The sequence below is a fragment of the Rhipicephalus microplus genome, chromosome 9, assembly GCF_043290135.1.
Source record: "Rhipicephalus microplus isolate Deutch F79 chromosome 9, USDA_Rmic, whole genome shotgun sequence".
Lineage (NCBI taxonomy): Eukaryota > Metazoa > Arthropoda > Arachnida > Ixodida > Ixodidae > Rhipicephalus > Rhipicephalus microplus.
The window spans coordinates 8509521-8530773 of record NC_134708.1 but is presented as its reverse complement, the minus strand read 5'-3'; the positions used below and the strand labels follow the sequence as shown (position 1 = coordinate 8530773).

Sequence of the window (21253 nt, the reverse complement as noted above, 5' to 3'; positions counted from 1 at the left end):
ACTATGATTTCCTTAACACCCGTTTGTTCTTTGATACATTCTGTTCTTTTCTTGTCCCTTAAGGTTACGCATATCATTTTCATTTCCATTGCTCGCTGCGTCTTCCTCAATTTGGGCTGAACCCTCTTTGTAAGTCTCCAGGTTTCTTCTTCGTAGGTAAGTACCGATAAGATACAGAATGTATATACAAGCTTCTACAGGTTAATTTATGTTGTACAAAGCGCACTTACCAAATTATATTTATAAACATTCTGCTTTACGATACGCGTCGAGTTCCAAAAGCTTGGCGGTAGAACTTGACCAGTGCCACGGTCATTGAACATTATGTGCCCGTACACGATTGCTCCATGGACGTGCATCCTGTCCCTGAATAGAAGTTCGTCACAGTCATTTGTGAGTTACAGCATCGAGATCAATGTCCTCAACGTTCCCACTCGTGGACGTGACTTCTCAAGCGAACTACACAGCAACAAACTGCCAAGTGGTATTCAAGACTCGGTCGCTACTTTGAGGTACAGTGTGTTTTTTTGCATATGCGAAGCAGCAGTTGGAGGCTGATGTACAAGCAAAAGAACAAGGCAGCGAGCTGCTTGGACAGCGCGCGGCCTAACTTCGTACAAGTTTTGCTCTTGAGATATTATTTTTTAATGCAGGGTAGTGCAACCGCTATTTATACCACAGCTCATTGAAAATCCTTTTCAAAACACTAGACCACTCATCAATAGACTGAAATGGCATTTATCAATGGCGCTTTTATCGTGTTCGCGACTAATTTCCAACGATTATTTACCCTTCGAGAATGTCATTTTTTATCACAGCTATCACAGGTAAGTAAACTTGTGGACATGAAACTTCGCAAATTGCATCAAACTTAATCTCCCTTTGTCATCTGAATTTTATTTTATTTTTTTTCAGTCGTGAGGAGGAACAGGGCCGCTGCTGCTTGTAAGTACACGACATCGCCTACAAGCGAAACAATACAGCACGTCGGCTGATTTTGATATAAGTCGCGTTATATGAAGAGGCAGTCGAAAAATTCAGAAAAACCATGCCCATGTTCTAAAACTTGGCACCAAACAACCGCAATTGGAAACACAGCAAAGCCGCAACGCCAGGTACACGTTAGGCTAAGGAACACAAACAAGTTAAGAAAAGAGGAGTCTCAGACTGTTCTTTTACGAATGTTTCCCGTATCTCAAGCAGTTTCCATTCAGGGAGGAGGTTCCTCTTATTTTTTTTACATTTCATTAAGCCTAATGATTAGCGACCACACAACTTTTTTCACTTGTCCTTCCTTCGCGATGAATTAAAATCTAAAGCTTACATGTTTTAATACCACGAAAGCCCTCATCACCTAGATTCTATAGTAGCAGTAGTAGTAGTAGTAGTAGTAGTAGTGGTAGTAGTAGTAATGGTAGTAGTAGTATTGGTAGTAGTAGTTAATAAAAGTCCTGTATTAAAGATAGGCATCAACCAATGTGCAAGGCTCTCCCTAAGTTGCGGAGGTGGGCGCCAGTGATTGATTACCTTGCTTTAAGCCCGTGTGCTCAGATTTGGGTGCACGTTAAAGAAGGTGGTCGAAATTTGCGCAGCCCTCCACTACAACGTCTCTCATAATCATATTGCGGTTTTGGGACGGTAAACCCCATATATCAATCATCAATCAGCAACTGATTACCTGATGTTATTAAACGCGTAGTTCAGCCAAGTGATGGTGGCGAAACTTTCACCGATGAGGAAGAAAGACGGTCGCAGTGGTGGGTGTCCATTGTGAAGAATTGTGTTCACGTTCTAAAAAAAAAAGTAAAACAAGACAATACAGGAAACAATGCAACTGTTATACATAAAAGGCTCATTAACACCTGCGTCTAACGCAATTAATTCACGCCTGCTGCCCCGCAAAGACAAGCTGAGGTTATGTTACGGCGCACATTATTGGCTCAGAGATTAGCGACTTCAATAGTGCGATTAAAAATTGTGGCGGCAAATGGAGTTGTTTGAGCTCCACTAACCTGAAACCAAGGAAGCGAAGAAGCATGCAATGTGCGCTGCTGTTGGTCGCGACAGAATCTTTACTCTGTACCATTTTTTTTTCTAGCCACTCGTTTAAACGCAGTATCACTTTCAGGTTTGTCATGTTGAAGAAGTGGCGTTTCAAGTAGATAACTTTTTCGCACAGGTGCACATTTGTGTCTGCCCCGCCGAGGTGGTCTAGTGGCTAAGGTACTGGGCTACTGACCCGCAGGTCGCGGGATGAAATCCCGGCTGCGGCGGCTGCATTTCCGATGGAGGCGGAAATGTTGTAGGCCCGTGTGCTCAGATTTAGGTACACGTTAAAGAACCCCAGGTGGTCGAAATTTCCGGAGCCCTCCACTACGGCGTCTCTCATAATCATATGGTGGTTTTGGGACGTTAAACCCCACATATCAATCAAAACATTTGTGTATTCGGTTTTAGATAAGAAACTCGGGCACTTTGGTCAACTTCGTCGCTGATTCTGACACCGCTGCGAAGGCAAACATAATGTTTCAGGCAGTATAGACTACTTTACCTCAGACATATGGGCGCCGCCATCTTGGGCTGTGAAGTTGATGTTTTCCTGTTTTTGTGTATTGTGATGCAAATTAATAAGTTCGTAAAACATTGCGTGCATCAACTCAGATATCTTCAGGTGTATGCGCCCATATAACTGTTCCTTTAGTTGTTAAACATGCAAAACACAAAGGTTAACATTCCAACATGGCAGCACTGAAGCCTATAAGTAAAATAGTCTATACCGACGAGACTTTAACCCATAATAGATACACTGTACCGATCGATGGCGAGTATTTAGATCTACGCAGTTTTGGTTGCGCACACTCGTTTATGACATACCATAGCGATGACATGACACTCCAACAAGCCGAGACTCTATAAGGTGTTTTGCCCCCGAAATAGGGCAATGAGCAAGTGGGCTAAAGCAGACGCTTTTGCGGCCGAAATGGCCGTTTGCGACCAATCGCTTTGTGGCTAACATATAGTCGTGGCTGTTGATAGTCGCTGGTGTAAAGGAGCCTGAACATCATTTTGCCAAGAGTGCCCGGACTCGAAAGAGAACGTCTCTTTCGTGTTATTGAATTAGATACCCACAGCACCACGACTACCATTATTATCGCAAGGAGATGCTTGAGGGGGCACCTAGGAGAAACAAGGAGTTGTTTTAAATTAATAAGCTGCACTCTGAAAACTCTAATATCATAAGTTTTATTGTCAAAGTTTACTGTTAGCGAAAAAAAATTGAAGTTGAAGTTTCATTTTTAAATTTCGCGCTGTAAACTTCGCGTGTGACGTAAGAACTTCCGCAATGTATTTTTCGTATTTTCGCGGCATTGGATCGATGAAATTTACTGAGACTTCGCATGCTAAGCTTACGGCACCCACAGATTACAATGTGCTTCAATTTTCTTGATTAGAATATACGTAGGACCCAGCAGACACCTTCGAAAATTGACGACGTCGCAGTGTTGGGTGCGGAAATATCTAGGTGACGTCTTCACGCCCATAGTTTCTTTTCGCGTGGTTTTTTTTTTTTTTCGCTCACCACCAAGGGTCGTGTCGTTGTAAAATCGGTGTTTTTTGGGTTGTGAAGTCACTTTACTAATAAGGGCTCTTCATAGTGTCCCTTTAAGAAAAGATACAGAATATGCACCTCAACAGCCTTGAGTCGAATGTCCTAAAGCGTCGCGTATGGCTAGATATTAACCGCACACTTTGTGTGAAAGGCAATATTTTGTTTGGTATCGCATAAGCATGGCTTTTGCTAGCAAAGTCGCCGGCCTTTGTCACTACAGTTGATCTGTAACCGGTCCTGATCGTTTTGCCAGAATCACAGAGCTTAAAGCCAGGGTCAACAGCGACAAGCCGCTCTACCGATGACGTCAAACGGGATGTTTCTACCCAGGCGGCAAATAACTGGAGCTCTTGAGACAAGAATCGCCATGGAGTACTCTATAGAGCAGTTGGCACGACAGTTAATGTGTGCACTAGCAAACCTAAGCTGTAACTCAAATAATCATATTCGACAAGCAGCCGCGTAGGTCAACACGAGATAACTGTACACTAAATCGAAAAAATAAGGCATAGTAGACTGCTGTTTGAAACCACGTTAGCGAAAATATCGCCGATGACGGCAATGTTACGTAAGCTTGCTGAGTGAGAGAAACAGGAAAAAACGAAAAATACAACTAGAACAATACAGTTGGTCCTGTTGGTACAGTCATTAAACTTTCTCATAGTGGAGTACGCAAAAACAGCGTCTGTTCCCATCGGTCGCCATTTCCGTCACATAACGGAAGCCCGCAATATGGTATAACGTACTACGCACGCAAAGCGGCAACAAATGCTACACCAAAGCTTTGCGTACGCTACTTCAAACCTCCCTATTTACGACGAGAAACCCGCAGGTCGCGGGATCGAATCCAGGCTGTGGCGGCCGTATCTTCGACGGAGGCGAAAATGCACAAGGCCTGCGTGCTTATAGATTTATGTGCATGTTAAAGAATTTGCAGGTGGTCAAAGTTACTGGAGCCCTCAGCTACGGCGTCTTTCATAATCACATCGAGGTTTCGGGGTGTTGAACCCCAACAAATATTATTACGAAGTCGAAAAAGACAGGTTAACCCAGCTAACTTTACACATGGTGAGTATGTGAATGCAGAAATACTTCTGAAAGTGGTGCAGCTGCCATAAACTGCATTTTGTAAGCTTGTCCTAATAAGCATTCAGAAAAAAATGAGGACGTATTCGCATTGCTTTGAAGCTTTGTGCTTGAGGCACAATACAGGAAAATTTTGTAAGTACACCCAAGGGTGCAGCAAAGGGCCGTTGTGATATAAATGGTATAACGACAGCTAACACATAATATCACAAGTCGTAAGCTTCGGGGCGTTATTCACTGTCACATCCCATTTTAAAATGAATTCCCACTGTATTAACCCATCCGTCTCGCCGTTTGTCTGTCACACTAAATATACTCTGCGAAGGTTGTAGCTATAGCTGAAAACGTATAGCTCCCAATGTTCCACCACGATTTAGACGATCCTGGCACAGTTTTTTGAATCTTGGTAAATATTACGTCATTACAAAATTCTCATCACGAACACTCGTGCAATAAGAATCAGTCAGCTTACTTATGTTAATAACCGGAGATAATTATGGGGCATGTATTTGCAGAAGGAGGCCCCGTAGTAAATTGTAATGTGGCCGCCTGAGCATAACAAAAAATAATCTTGCAAGCAATAATGGGAACATGTTAACATAATTAAAGTTAAGCTGTTAGTGGACATGAAATAAGTAAATGGAAAACAAGTAACGCTGTTATGGGGCCCTGTTGGTACGAATGCATGGCTTAATCGTGCTTCCAGGAGCTCGATGAAGTTTCCAAAGATAATGACACACGCATGGTGAAGCGCGTACTAACAACAGTCAGACGTGTTAAACAAGGCTGTGGATTGACCATTCAAAACTATATGCGGAGGTACAAAGAAACGAAAATGACTTAAATTGGCAGAACTACTTTCCATGCTTACCTTAAGGTAGTAAAAGACTTTCCTGTACGAACGCATGGTAAGATCGAAGTACGTCAACGAGAGGAAGGCGAAGTGGTATATCCTCTTGATCCACAGGTCTCTCAGAGACGTCCTGGCGACGTCAGTCGATAACAGCTCTTGCGTAACCTTCATTGAACTGAAATAAATTGACGCGAGACGTGGGAAACAAAAATGCGTGGATAAAGACGAACTACTAAAAGCGTCGTACAAGCCAGTTCTCTGAGAAGGGGCGGCGGAGGGGAAGGGCACGACACTAAAAGTATAATGGTGATCTCCACAGGAGGCTTGCGTGCCGAACCAACGTAGTTTTTTTTTTTTATTGGGGCAGTGGTGTAGCGGGGCTACTCTTCCTGGGATGCCAAGATTCCAAGAGTATGTAGGCCCGTCGTACTAGGAAGCCTACATTGCATATGAGAAGCACGGACTCCTGTATGGGTTGGTAATTCATCATAACTGAGGTGCGCGAAACAAATTAAGCACAAAAAGAAGACACCTATAGCACAGCGCACTCTAACAATTCGTTGCAACAACAGACATATATAAGCGGCTACATGAACACACGTACAAGAAACGATTAGATGAGCAGACAAAGACTGTATTAATGACGCGTCTCCAGGAAAGCTACCTCAGCGGCAAGTATACCGTGACCGAGGGTTTCGCGACGCATGAATCGCATGCTTTTTGATGAAATACGCTTCTTCAGTTTTACACGCTACCTTATCCCTGAATTTAGATTTCGCTGTCGTATCACCGAACGAGGGTGCGCAGCTGCATTCGCTACAATACAAAGAAGGGTTAGCATGGGCGTTCATTTAGGGAAGCATTGCGATCCATAGGCCTATTGGTTATACACAACGTCCCCTCTGTCGGACATATGACGTTTTCCACACGAAAGAGGAATATCGTACACCACACCAACGGCGCAATCGACCTCTTTGGCCCTGTGGTTGACCTGGCGAAAACTTTTGCCTTGCTCCTCACCGTCGACCTTCCTCTCCTGCTGCGCAGCATGAATGGTTGCCGGCCTACATTTTATAGATGTCACCGGCCCCTGAACTCCACTTTTAGGGTGGCCCTGGCACTAAACCCTGTAATAAAGAATTTTAGTGCCACGGCCGTGCTTGCAAGAAAGAAGGGAGAGAAAGAAAGATAGAGGGAGGGAGGGAGGGAGGGAGGGAGGGAGGGAGGGAGGGAGGGGTACGGAAATACATGCAGGATGGTCTACCGGACTGACGTAAGCCCGGTGCCACAGTTTCTCGTCTTACGTATAGTCGAAGCTGACGCCGTATTCGGTCTTGGCGTGAGCGGCGGCCGCTCGTATGACGAGATTGAGGCTTTCGTTGAAGGGACCGCCGGGACCACTGACGATGGCGTGCTCTTTTTCGATCGCCTGGTAGAAGCTTAGGTCGCACAGGCCGTCCTCGGGTAGCTGCGACACTTCCTTCTGGCTCATGTCGGCGTTCAGGACGCATATCAGGGTGTTGTATGGAATGGACGCGACTGCGTACAACGATACTAAGTGTGGCTTTAAGGGCTCATTTCGTTTATTAGGCACAATATTAATGAGAATTAACAGACAATTTTGTCAGTTCTCATTAATATCCTGCGTACAACAAAGAAATTTTTGGTAGACTGGCACATTAAAGTGGAACAAAGAATCAATTTAAGTTGATAAATTGTCATCCAATAACTATAATAACGTTAATTTCACCATCACGTGTGTATTACTACAGGAGAGAATCGAGGTCGCAGCTTCATTTTTAAGTTTGGCGCCGAAATATTCGCGCTTAACATTACGAATTTCAAAGTGAGTATTTCGTGATGTGGCGGCATTGGCAGAACAAAATTTCCTGAAAATTGAAATGTTAGATCGATTGCCCACTGAGAGGAGAATTTACTTAATTTATAACGATTACGAACAACGTAGAACCTTGTAGACACCCTAAAAATTTACGACATCACGATGTTTGGTACGGCGTCGCCACCCATTTTTTTTTTCGTGAGTTTTTTCACTTACGAAGCGTTTTCTAGCGGTAACTGTAGTGTTTTCGATGTTGTCAAATTGCAGTTTACTAAAATGCTAAAAATATTCTCTTTGGTGTCCCTTTACCAGTATGTACAAGCACGCTGAGCTATGGTAGCACATAACGTGCTGCTGGCTGAAGCCGAACCTGCGACCTTCTATACTGCGACATTCAAAGGTCGCAGATTCGGTCCTTGCCCGCGGCGTTACTTTTTTGTTCATTTTTCGTTCTTCACATTTGGATTGCAATTACTAATAATATCCTGCGCACCTTCCCTGCCATCATTGTCTGTTAGTTCTTATTGTAATTTTTAAAATATTTTTCTAATTGATCTATTTTCAGTGTTTTTGCCCGAGTGTCCATGCAGCATACTGCTTACCTGTCTCAGCCGGTGATGATGTCACGGTTCTTGGCGCTGAAAAAGCAAGAGCCAGAGCGTGAAGCGGGCCAGTTCGGCGCTTCACCTTTAATGGCCACTCAAGATACCGAGCTACGCTGACAGTATTTTTTCAGCATTTCTCAGAACTTTAAGGTTGTGAGCAGGCACCATGTGACGGTGGTTTTTTTGGCCCCGAGCAAGCTGGCAAAGCTCTGCCTGAGAATTTCTTCGGCTAAGAAGAATCCTGGAAAGTATGGAATGAAACACAAGCTGCCTTATGTAGCCTGCGCGGTTGGCGTTGTTCATGAGCTTCCGCTTTTATGTGGAAAGTCGCAAGTAGGGCAAACTGGATGGTGCATCAACGTTAGTGCAAGGGAACACGACTTGTCTATAATCAGCGAAGAGGCTGCGAATTTGCCTGCGAATGTCCAGGATTGCGTGGGTGCCCCGAATTCTTTAGTCATCAGAGTTTTGGGCAGAACTCGCGATAACACAGCCAGGGAAGTCTTTTATATCAAGACAAGAGGTGATGCATGTGTTAGCCAGACCTCCGTTTTTTTTATTGTATGGTGAAATGAAGTTCCTGTGTGACCTGTTTTAATCTGCAAAGCGTGATAATGCAATGATTGTTGATACCCACATCGCGGTGGATAGGCGTATTTATTGACTACGAAGTATAGATAAGATCACTTGTTAGTTTGCACTCGTCGGTGTCCTTCATGTCCTTGTTTTCTTTGTGCGTAACCAAAGTTATACTTCCTAAACTTATCTTGTTGCTCATAACACGTAGGTTAAAGAAAAGCTGGCTGCTCCTGCTTTACATACCCCTTCCTCCCTCCCCCAACGCTTCCCGCGGATGACCTTGCAAATAAATTTCTGCGTGCGCCCCTGTGTCCTTGTCTTCCTCATCTTAGTGTCCGCATTCTTTTTTTTGTCCGTTTCACTTTTTTAAAAAGTTTCTGCACATCTTTAATGAGCCAAAGGCGTCACAATAATAATAATCAATGGGGTTTAACGTCCCAAAACTATACCATACGATTATGAAAGACGCCGTAGTGGAGGGCTACGAAAATTTAGACCACCTAGTGTTCCTTAACGTGCACCCAAATCTAAGCACACGGACGTCGATCATTTTCGCCTCCACAGTATGTGCATGGTTAATACACTGTAAATAAAAAACTCTATATATTATAACCTTCGTACAAAGTACCAACATCGTACGCATGCAGGTCCATGCACTTGACCTCCCTCTTTCATTTTCCTGTGCCACCTTCTACCGTTCTGGTCGTGCTTTAGTAGAGGCAGAGACAACCGGTACTCCCCGAAGCGAAGCCTCCGAGATAAAAGAACGTTTCGCGACTTTTCCACTAGGGGAAAGGCGCATGCGTATGTGCATTGGTAAAATGGTGGATCAGAAAGCTCGCGCCTTCTTTTCCTTCTTTCTCTCTGAGTAAATGCTCTTGTAAGAAGATTAGAAAGGAAGCGACTTACTTGTCTGGGTCGTAGACGCAGTGGTAGTCGCGGTCGTGGTATTTCTTTCCTTATCTATTGCACGTGAGGATAATAATAAACGGTCTCACTTTAAGGGCACAACACCGGTTTCACTGTTCAAATTCATGTTAAATGCAAATATGCTTTACTGAAACAACCACCCCAGCGGCTTCAACAACCTTCATTTCCTTGGCGTACAACATCCTTCCCGCACCCCTGCGTTCCCTTTCCCTCTCGATTTCCCCATTTCGAAGCGATGGTCTACAGCAATAACACAACACAAACCTGCGGAATAATAATAATTGTTGGGGGTTTAACATCTCGAAACCATGGTATGGAAGGAAGGAAAATAGAGGGAAAAGAAAGGCAAGGAGGTTAACCAGCCTATAGGCAGCCGGTTTGCTACCCTGTGCATTGGAGAGGGATGGGGGAGATGAAAGAGAGCAGAGAGGGAAGATAGAAACAGCACATTCGGCAGCACACGCAAACCATGGTATGAATATGATAAACGCCGTAGTGCAGGGATCTGGAAATTTCGACCACCTTGAGCGTCCTTTATGGCGCCCCTAAATCTAAGTGGATGGGCCTCAAGCATTCCAGCCTCTCTCGAAAATGTGGCCACCGTGATCGGGATTGGAAGCCACACCATGCAGATCGACAGTGCAGCACAATTATGCTAGACCTCAATCATGGGTAAAATTGTGGATTAGGTCTTCGGCCAGCTAAATCGTCAATGTTTCGTCTCACAATTCTGAGCAAGTTGCTTTTACTGTAACAGTGAATGACTCTGGACTGAAACTTACCAGTACTTGTCACTCGAGTAATTTCTTTAGCTGAAAACAAAAAAAAAGGTGTTTAACACACGTGTTTGATTTTTTTCTTTGTTTTTACGTAGTGCTACGCCTTAACTTGTACCACAGGCATAATCACTTTCTTTTACAAAGGATACGTTTTCAAGGTCTACCTTTGCAGCTACTGCTAAAAACACAATTTTGAAACAATGGTGCACTAACTATCCTCATTTTGTTTGCTAGTGTACGACTTTTAGAGCAGCGACTCAACTACGTAACGATGTTTTTTTAGAGAGAACACCATTTTTGGGAAAGTTGGTAATTCATAACTTTCCGCTTTTTATGTTTCGTGTTTTAGGGGAACATTTACTTTTTTCTCTGAATATTTCCGTGCGAAATATCCCAGCCCCGCCGAGCCACAGCCCAGCCACAGGCTCACAGCCCAGTCACAGCCCAGTCACAGCCCAGTCACAGCCCAGTCACAGCCCAGTCACAGCCCAGTCACAGCCCAGCCACAGCCCAGCCACAGCCACAGCCCAGCCACAGCCCAGCCCAGCCACAGCCACAGCCACAACCACAGCTACAGCTACAGTTTATACCTGTAGGTGTGCGAATATTCATAAATTTAGAATAACGAATCAAACATCATTCTATTCGATCGAGTACTCGGGTCGAATAGCGCACGTTCGAAATATCGAACACTTTTCAAGTGTTTTTCGAATATTTAGCAGCGACGAAAAATCCTAGAAGGAACGAAACATGGTAACAGCAAGGGGTAACTTGTCTTGTTTTCATAATCTTATTCCCAGATGCATGCAGCCCATCTAATTAACAGCACTGTCGGCACCACATGGATCACAAGATGAAGGCGTTTTGCCTACAACTCCAGAGTCACGGAAGCAAAAGTGTCAGCAATGAACTATTTTTGCTATGAAATTCATGATAATGTTAACGCAAGAAAATTGCTTAACATTTAAGTAGCAGTCCTATATAAAACCTGTTTACAAAGTACGACCTTGAATACTGCGTGTAATCACTGCTGCATTTCAGTCTACAGTTACAAAATACTTGCTGCTCAGTTTAAATACGTTCGTTTTCTTTTTTTTTGTTTTTTTTTGTTAAAAGCAATAGTGATGTTCCTTTCTAAATATGTATGACTATTTGTTTCAAATAAAATTTTCTTGCATTCTGGGGCTGTACGGAAAATGTAAGCTCACCAGTTTACACTTGCCTTGAGAATTGTTGCATCGCTATATTCGAAAACTATTCGAATAGTATTCGATTCGTATTTGATTCGCTTTAAAATGTGCTATTCGCACACACATACCTATATCTTTTAGTTTACATCATGTCTAGTTGCCCTAACCTTAACGTTCAGTGATTGTCGAGCGCTCAGCTTTTTGTTCTCGCCCTGAAATTCCAAGACTTGAAATGTGCGGTTTTATTTGCCTTTCAGTACCAATACCGGGCTTGTATATTCCCTCAACTCGGCACAAGCAACGCGCACAGTACTTATGCCTCATATGAACTTATTTTGACAGGACAATCTGTTTATTATTACAAGCATCAGCACCCATGGTTACGGGCTCTAAATGAATCTTCAGTTGTCAAAGGGTGTATTGCTGTCATTGGAACTTACATTGTGCAGTCGGCTTAGGCGCGCTGCTTCGTTTCCCTGCAAGTATTGGAAAGAAAAGCAAGGGGCACTTTTGCTACGAATAAATTTTAATTCCTCCTAGCGCAAAAGCTTCGCCTTTGACATAGTGCAGAGCAAACAACATCCATAAAGTTGAAAGTGGCTTGTGTCAGTCAAGCTTTCGCGTATGTCTGCATTCGGTGTGAGGAGTAGCATGCTTTAAACAACGCGCAAATATGCTCGACAAATGTATTCGAACTTGCTATGCACCCTCTACGTGGTCTTAAAGGGACACTGAAGAGCAACAATGACTTGGTTTAGATTGATAAGCTGCACTCTGACGACTCTATAATTCCACAAGTTTCACTATCATGAGTACACTACTGTCGGAAAAAAATCGAAGTTGAAGTTTCAAGTGTAAACTTCGCGCCAAAATTCCCACGCGTGATGTAAGGCATTTCAAAATGTATTTTCGGCATTTTCGTAGCATAGGCTTGATGAAATTTTCTGATACCTCGTATCCTAAGCCTATGGCGCCCATAGGTTACGATGTACTTCATTTTTGTCGATTGGAAGCTACGTAGGGCCCAGTAGACGCCTTCGAAATTTCTTACGTTATGGTGTTTAGTGCGGCAATCTTAAAGTGGCGTCGCCACGCGTATTTCTTTTTTTTTTTGCGCCTTTTCTTGCCTACTAAGCGTCATCTCGTGGTGACAATGATGGCTTAAGGACTGCGAAATTGTACTTTACTAATATAAAAAAATCGTTTCGCTCTTTGTGTACCTTTCAGGGAATACGCGCAGCAATATGTGTGCCTTTTGTCGTGGGTGGCCGGCTTCAAACCATAAGGTAGTTTGGAGAATCGCCTGTTCTGACGTCCAATGACAATGCACGCTTGCACCACGCAATATTACTGCGACGTTAGATGCTGTATTGTGAAGCTTGTATGCAGAACGCGAGTGTTCATGTCGCAAGAATGTTATTTTCGCTGCATGTCTAAGCAGAAGCCCTTTCCACTATATTTGGAAGCATATGTGTGGCTGTGTGGTAGAACACCAGCTTGCTTCGCAAACAACTCGGGTTTGACCCCACTTGGAACGTAATATTTGTATTACTTCTTTTATTTGCATCTTTCTCGATTTTTTTTTTTGGTCACGGACAAGATTGTTGTTTTTTGCTCACAAATAACGACGCCAACGCCAGAATTTCTGAGAAACGAGCTCTTTAACGTTATCACGTTAAAAAAGTCATTTAAGTATATGACATACCCCAATGGCTCAGCACAATTATTGAATATAAGGGACGTTATAACACTGACACCGGCAGCATGCAATTCTGAGAGGCCAGCAGGTACGGAGTGTCGACAACTCCGCAGCGCCTGAGTAGCATATACACCCTCAGAAAAGTTAGTGCTTTCTGAGGCCTATATAATGTCGCCTATATTGCCTGCCTTTGATTAGTCCAACGCTGTACACCTGTAGACCTCGTATTGTTTCGCCACACGAACGACATGCACGTGTACGGGTAACACAAGGTCCTTGACAAGTCAGTAGCGCCCAAGGTGGTAAGTTTGCGAATCTAATGCATAAAGGTTGCACAAGTCTATATACTCTTTAGTGTGCATGGGTTTATGCATCCTTTGTACACCCTAAAGGTCATTTAAGCCTATGAACTCTTTAGGCTTATACTATATAGGCTTGTATGGGCTTGTACTGTTTCGGAAATCATGAGTGAACAGCAGAGGCAAAATATTACACTATTTACAATGAGCTGTGACACAGAGTGGCTGAGAGCATCTCGCGTCACATGTAACCTTCCTCTTTTTCATTTTTCTTTCATTGCAAGATGGTCCTTGGTGGCGTCCTCGTCAACAATGCCTCGTAACAATATTCTACATGCGTGTATACGGGCTTACAGTGTAAGTCTTACAGTGTGCCTGTCTCATTACTAATTCCATGTAAAAAGCTCTCGCGAATCCCCTTCACATACGCACTCTGTTACCAACTGCAGTAAAATTAAGCGTGTTTCATTATTCACATTAATAAACTCGAGATGGGTGACGCTCACCTTTGTGCCTTTTATTTTCCGCGGTGGTGCTCGTCGCTTTTGTCGCTGCGAAACAATTCAATAATACCTCGTTAATTCACAACAGAACAACAACAAAAAATTGTCCCGTATCACCGCATAGTCCCCCGCACTAAAGGTCATATGCAGCTGCGCTGTACGCCTCTTGTGAGTAGAAATAAAATTTGACTTATTAAATATACTTATCACTAAGTCAGAGTTTTGCCACAAGGGCGAAGCAATGAATGCGATATATAGTAACGAATCGAAACGTTATATGGTGAAACGCAACACAACCTCACTTTTTTGCCAGCTCGGCCGCCACAATGTGCGAGGTGGCCGTCGTGCTGTTCATGGCTTCAGCGCAAGCTTTGCGATGAGAGCACAACACGTAACACGCTATGCATGAGCCATCTCTTGAGCCCCTCTAAAGATAATCGCGTGACCATAGGAAACCACGCCTTGTAAGTGAAAGAGTTACTCTCGGATACGCGCAACCCCCCCCCCCCTCTCTCTCTCTTCCAAATCTGTTTTACCGGTGATTAATGTATCGCTGTCGATATCAATGCTGCACTTTTCTGGCGAAACGAAATTTTAACATATTGTGCCACATGTTGCTGTATAGTCAAGGGTTCAATGCACGTCAAGCTCAAGCAATCTGCAAACCAGATGTTGCGCCGAAATTTGTCATGTTCCACATAGTTTACAATACTGGGGATCGCAAAAGGCACATTTTTCTTTTCCTTCCCACGTTCGCTTGACGCCACAGCCGGGTAACACGCATATGATAGTTTTGTTAGATTTTAACGTTTTTGCCTCTCAGCAACCGCAAGCCAGCCCCACCACATGGATATCGTGTTGACGAGTAAACAATGTCGCCGAAATCGCTGTCACTCGATGACTGTTTACTCAACGCATCTAGTACACTTCATCGCAGCTGACGTTCACCACGTGCAACTGACAGCAGCCGACTGAGATGTCCCTAGAACGTCACGAGCTGCTGTCAATGCGTGACTTAAAAGTCAGGGTGTCTTGACGTTTCAGTAAAGTGAAGCGATGGGCTAGTTGGTTTCGCATCATGAAGTAGGAACAGCGCGATATTCTACACGACCCACACAAAAAAGTGACGCAAACAAGCACTAGTCTTTGTCGCTCCTTTTGTGTATCCCCATGTAGAATATCGCGCTGTTCCTACTTCATAATCATGTCGGTGTAAAACAGCCCTTCAACATCGGCACTGAAAGTGATTTTTTAGCATAGCGGAATTGAAAATATATTCAGAAGCAAAAGCAATACTGGAAAGGGACGGGTCCCGACTTCATTGTTTTTGGAAGTTGCCATGATTACAAGAACCCCGTCACAATTAATTTGTGCTCGCAGTGATCCCACTCACCTGTCTTAATCAGGGATAGTAGGTGGGCGACACACAGTGTTTGGGAGGGGGGTAGTGCGAGAACCCTTACTCTACCCCACACTCTTCTGAATCCGCCACTGTTATCTTTGGGAATGATGTACTTGTCTTTATCGTTCATTGTTTCCTCACATTTTTAATAAAGTTGATGCTGGATTATTTTTTTTTCATCAAAAGCATGAGTACCTCAAGTGTGAAATAGTGCAAAGATGAATGTCGGCTTCATACGATGTTTCTGAGAGGGGTTTTATTCGACCACCCCGAAACATTTCAGCCAGGACATCGTAGTAGATCTTCCGCTTTTACTTTTTTACACCGCCGTTAGAATGCATTCATATGACTCAAATACATTCACTGTTTGCGGGAGCTGGTGTTTAGCCCAGTGGATAAGACGCTCGCACAAAGAGCGTGAGGTTTCTGGTTTAAAGTTATGAGCTCCCTTTACAATGTTTTTTAATTTATTTTTTACATGAATTCATGTTACGTAATTGAGAAACAGACGGCAAGACATAGCTTTCTCTTTGACTCGGCATAAAAATGCCCAAGCGTTTTAGAAACCTCATCGACTCTGTTTAGCCGCATGAAATCTATCTCTGAGGTGCGTTAATTGTTCATGCTAAGAAGAGCCCAACTACTAAGTAGAACGACAGACGTAATTTGAGTGTCGTTAGCCGAAAGATTGTGATAATGAGCACACTTTCTCCAATCGAGCAAACCTCTCTTTTATTGCTGTGTCTGGTTTGGTGCACCGTCTGGCTTCCTTCTTATGTACAGGAGCCTTCCGAAGTTCAGGTTTCCCTGGTGCGCTTGCTGCACCTTGATATAAGCGAGAGGTGAGAGAAAGTGGGCTTCCCAACAACATACACCATGCTAAAATATTTTGGAACGTTTCTGACACCTCTGTAGCCAAAAATACGCATGGTGGGCCCATCGCTTTAAGATGTGACGTCATACAAAAGTGGAGCCTTATCATGGGTGATAAGGGCCACAACTTCTTCGAGTGCTTTTCGACACCAATTGCGGTGAAGCAAGTATACATCATGGGAACGCTTAGATAGGGAGGCTCTTTGGAGCATGGGAGGTTGGAATGTGTGGCGTTCGACGAAATTGAGCCTTATTATGGCTGATAAGGGCCTCAGCTTTTTCGACTGCTTTTTGAGAATTATTGCGGTGAAACAGGCGCATCAGGACAACCTTCAATTAGGAAGCTTCTTTTTACACGTGGTAGGTTGCAAGCAGCGGCGTAGCGAGAAATCTTTTTCAGGGGGGAGGGGGAGCTTCAACCACACCTCATGTATGTTCGTACGTGCATTTTTTATGTGTGCATGTGTGTATACACAAGCTAAATTTGACAACAAATCGGGAGTTAAGGAGTTTGAATCCCCCAACGCTCCTCTCCTCCCTTTGCTACGCCTCTGCCTGCAAGCCTTCGTCGCCACGTGTTCAAGTCTTTGCCCAGACTGTCTCATCAAGAAATCAGAGCCACCCAAGGACCGCTGACAGCAAGGTTTGTCTGGCCATGCATTAATCGAAACCTCTGACGCTGGGAAGGTGAATGCGTTGCTTGTTAGCGCTCCAAGATTAAACGCCACACATTGACAGCACTGGAAACACTCTCAACGCCGTATCTCAACGTCGTAGCCTTGATCGTGTACACCTGGACATCGTCAGCCCACTGGCACCTTGCCACGGACGGACTTCCCAGCTGACATGCATGGACAAATCCACTCGCCGGAGCGAAAGCCGTCCCCATCGCGGACATCACCGCCGAGACGGTTGCAAATGCTTTGCTGTGCGACTGGGTAGCACGCTTCGGGGTGCCCACCACGCAGGGGGGCCAGGTTCGGCTACTTTCAAACAATTTAGCTGGATTTTTCAGGCTGGTGGTGAGAGAAAAATTCTCTTTGCTCCTTTTTGGCTACTTTTTTGTGGCACTCGATTTGAGCGAAATTATCAATAACTGGTGACGTGACAGCCGGTGGTATTCAAGTTTATTATAGTGCCAAAGCACGGTCAATGCGTCTTTCCAGTTAATTACGCAGCTAATTAGGTTTAATTAAAAAGATCGCGCAGTGTGCTAAGCAGGCGTAAGGGTGAATGAGTGATCGTGCCAAGAACATAAAAGCACTACGCCTTTATAACATGCCAACCGAAAAGACCTCACGAACATGCAAAAAAAAAAAAAAAGCTTTTGGATTCCTGGTAGGGATTTGTCAAGAACTCTTGTGCCGGGTTTCAGTTGTCAGTGTGGCGCACATTCTGTCTTATTCTTATTTTTCGTATTCGTATTGTTGCTGATCACGTTTTACATTATTACGAACCTTCTTTCGCGAATATGCACTGACCTAAATATTTTGTGTCTTGTTTTTCTTTGCATGTGTGTGTTGTGTGTACGTGTGTCTGCGGGCACACACACGGAGAAAAGCAGAAGGCCAGGAGAGCTTAGCGAAAAGAATAAAGTTCGTTGATTCACGCCGTCTGGTTGTCTTACTTCGCTACGCGTGGACGCCTCCCAACACCTTCTTCGATGGAAAGTACTCAGCAAATTAACCTTGTCAGCCCACTAGCAAGTTTCAAGTAATCGAAAGATTGAAGTTTTGCAAAGACCTTATCATTTCGACGGGGATTCACAAAAAATAAGTCGGTTTTGTCAATTCACTCTAATAAATTGCAAAAGAATCGCAAAACTGAATATTTCCGATAGTTATATTAACTTATTCCTTCAAGACGGCCAGAAAACTACGTGAGCACCAAAGCTCGTAAGCCCAAATTCTGCATTTAATATTGAAAAATGTACAGAACAACTTTTAAAGCATCTTATCAAGTGCCCGCAGTAGCCGAGTCGGTAACGTGTCTAGGTTTAAACTCAAAGGGCCCTGGTTCAAACCACGGTGCCGGTATACTATTAAAGAAAAGCGACAAGGCGGTGTGGGTGACGAAGCTAAAATGCCGAAGTCCGTTCTTTATTTTTAATCATGTGACCTACTGTAATGAGCAGAGCAAGTTTTAAACATGGCTTCCTGTGCCGTGATGGTGGCCGAGTGCGTATAGTGTTCAGTTCATAAGAAAGAGGTTGGTGGTTCGAATCACAAGCTGGGATTGGTGGCCCCAGGAATTATTGCCGAGATTCAGCTATATATGCCGTCACATAATTCTCGAAGCTGGACATAAGTAATGCGGAGAACAAAATTGCGGGTGGGCGTTATAGACCAGAAAATTATCACGGGCTCTTTTTTACAAAAAAAAAAAAAGACGTTTGGTTTTTCGGAAATAGGGGACCCACTCTAGAGCGGCGTAGGACCGTGATGCCCCGGGTTACCATGCCGCCAAATTGCCACAAGGTGGAGTTCGACAAAATTTTAGTAAAATGTTAAGGTCTCTTACTAATTGTAGTTAGGAATTAGGCTAATACCGGGATTCCCACCACCGACCTCCTGATTACGAACTGAACAGTTTAGCTCTCAGCCACTGTGACGTGGTGTGATATCCAACCTGCAATGTTAGGCTGATCATCGTCTTTGAGATATTTCGGAACTGATAACCGCATATGACCAGCAATTAAACATGTGAACTTTCCCTGAATTGGTAAATAGATGCATTTATAATGGCTCCGACGTAGAAACGAGCCATTTACTATGATGTCAACTACGGGCTAAAATAATGTGCACCCTATTCGCGTGTTCATATCATAACAAGAAGGTCACTGGTTCGAATCCCGCTGTAGTTTCCATCTGCATCATGGATTCATTAGAGGCATCAAAATTTTATTATCTGAAGTTTTATTTTCTGAAGTTAATTGGACCCTCACCCTTTGAATTAGGTGACCTCCAGCTGGCATTGGGTATCGAACCCGGTACCTCCCATAGTGGAAGCAGACTCTCATACGTATTTTCCGAGTAAAATGTTCCGTGGTACGTTCGCTTTCCTGCCATACATGTCCAAAAGCAGTCGAAAAAGTTTAGGCCCTTATCACCCATGATAAGACACAACTTTTGTCTGACGTCACAGCTCGAAACGATGAACCCAGTATGCGTATTTTCCGAGCTAAATGTTCCCTGGTGTGTATGCTTTTCCGCAATCCATGTCCAAAAGCAGTCGAAAAAGTTTAGGCACTTATCACCCATGATAAGACACAACTTTTGTCTGACGTCACAGCTCGAAACGATGAACCCAGTATGCGTATTTTCCGAGCTAAATGTTCCCTGGTGTGTATGCTTTTCCGCAATCCATGTCCAAAAGCAGTCGAAAAAGTTTAGGCCCTTATCACCCATGATAAGACACAACTTTTGTCTGACGTCACAGCTCGAAACGATGAACCCAGTATGCGTATTTTCCGAGCTAAATGTTCCCTGGTGTGTATGCTTTTCCGCAATCCATGTCCAAAAGCAGTCGAAAAAGTTTAGGCCCTTATCACCCATGATAAGACACAACTTTTGTCTGACGTCACAGCTCGAAACGATGAACCCAGTATGCGTATTTTCCGAGCTAAATGTTCCCTGGTGTGTATGCTTTTCCGCAATCCATGTCCAAAAGCAGTCGAAAAAGTTTAGGCACTTATCACCCATGATAAGACACAACTTTTGTCTGACGTCACAGCTCGAAACGATGAACCCAGTATGCGTATTTTCCGAGCTAAATGTTCCCTGGTGTGTATGCTTTTCCGCAATCCATGTCCAAAAGCAGTCGAAAAAGTTTAGGCACTTATCACCCATGATAAGACACAACTTTTGTCTGACGTCACAGCTCGAAACGATGAACCCAGTATGCGTATTTTCCGAGCTAAATGTTCCCTGGTGTGTATGCTTTTCCGCAATCCATGTCCAAAAGCAGTCGAAAAAGTTTAGGCCCTTATCACCCATGATAAGACACAACTTTTGTCTGACGTCACAGCTCGAAACGATGAACCCAGTATGCGTATTTTCCGAGCTAAATGTTCCCTGGTGTGTATGCTTTTCCGCAATCCATGTCCAAAAGCAGTCGAAAAAGTTTAGGCACTTATCACCCATGATAAGACACAACTTTTGTCTGACGTCACAGCTCGAAACGATGAACCCAGTATGCGTATTTTCCGAGCTAAATGTTCCCTGGTGTGTATGCTTTTCCGCAATCCATGTCCAAAAGCAGTCGAAAAAGTTTAGGCCCTTATCACCCATGATAAGACACAACTTTTGTCTGACGTCACAGCTCGAAACGATGAACCCAGTATGCGTATTTTCCGAGCTAAATGTTCCCTGGTGTGTATGCTTTTCCGCAATCCATGTCCAAAACCAGTCGAAAAAGTTTAGGCCCTTATCACCCATGATAAGACGCAACTTTTGTCTGACGTCACAACAAACGTACCACGAACATTTAGCTCAGAAAATATGCATACTGGGTGCATCGTTTCAAGCTGTGACGTCGGGCAAAAGTTGTGTCTTATCATATTTGATAAGGGCCTAAACCTTTTCGATTGCTTTTGGACATATATTGCAGGAAAGTGAACGTACCAGGGAACCTTTAACTCGGAAAATACGTATGACGGTCTGCTTTCACTATGGGAGGTACCGGGTTCGATATTCAGTGCCAGCCGGAGGTCACCTAATTCAAAGGGTGAGGCTCCAATTACCTCAAGCAAATAAAACTTCAAATAATAAAATTTTGATGCCTCTAACGAATTCATGTTGCAAATGGAGACAACAGCGGGATTCGAACCAGTGTCCTTCTGGTTATGATATAAACACGCGAATAGGGTGCACATTATTTTAGTCTGTAGTTGACATTAAATGGCTCGTTTCTATGTCGGAGCCATTATAAATGCATCGATTTACCAATTCAGGGGAAGTTCACATGTTTAATTGCTGGTCATATGCGGCTATCAGTTCGGAAATGT

General features: G+C 43.8%; 1 protein-coding gene across 1 annotated transcript in view; it reads right to left on the bottom strand.

Moving 5' to 3' along the window:
• Positions 1 to 21253, bottom strand: part of LOC142771250 (uncharacterized) — a 33070-nt gene that overhangs the window by 9201 nt on the left and 2616 nt on the right. The window contains exons 2-9 of the mRNA XM_075872719.1: positions 13977 to 14021; positions 11913 to 11948; positions 10286 to 10315; positions 9483 to 9536; positions 7992 to 8027; positions 6854 to 7088; positions 5568 to 5724; positions 1679 to 1791 (exon numbers count right to left, since the gene is read on the bottom strand). Coding sequence (XP_075728834.1) covers positions 1679 to 1791; positions 5568 to 5724; positions 6854 to 7041 — 458 coding nt within the window. The 5' untranslated portion in view covers positions 7042 to 7088; positions 7992 to 8027; positions 9483 to 9536; ... (1 more) ...; positions 11913 to 11948; positions 13977 to 14021. The remainder of the gene's footprint in view (positions 1 to 1678; positions 1792 to 5567; positions 5725 to 6853; positions 7089 to 7991; positions 8028 to 9482; positions 9537 to 10285; positions 10316 to 11912; positions 11949 to 13976; positions 14022 to 21253) is intronic.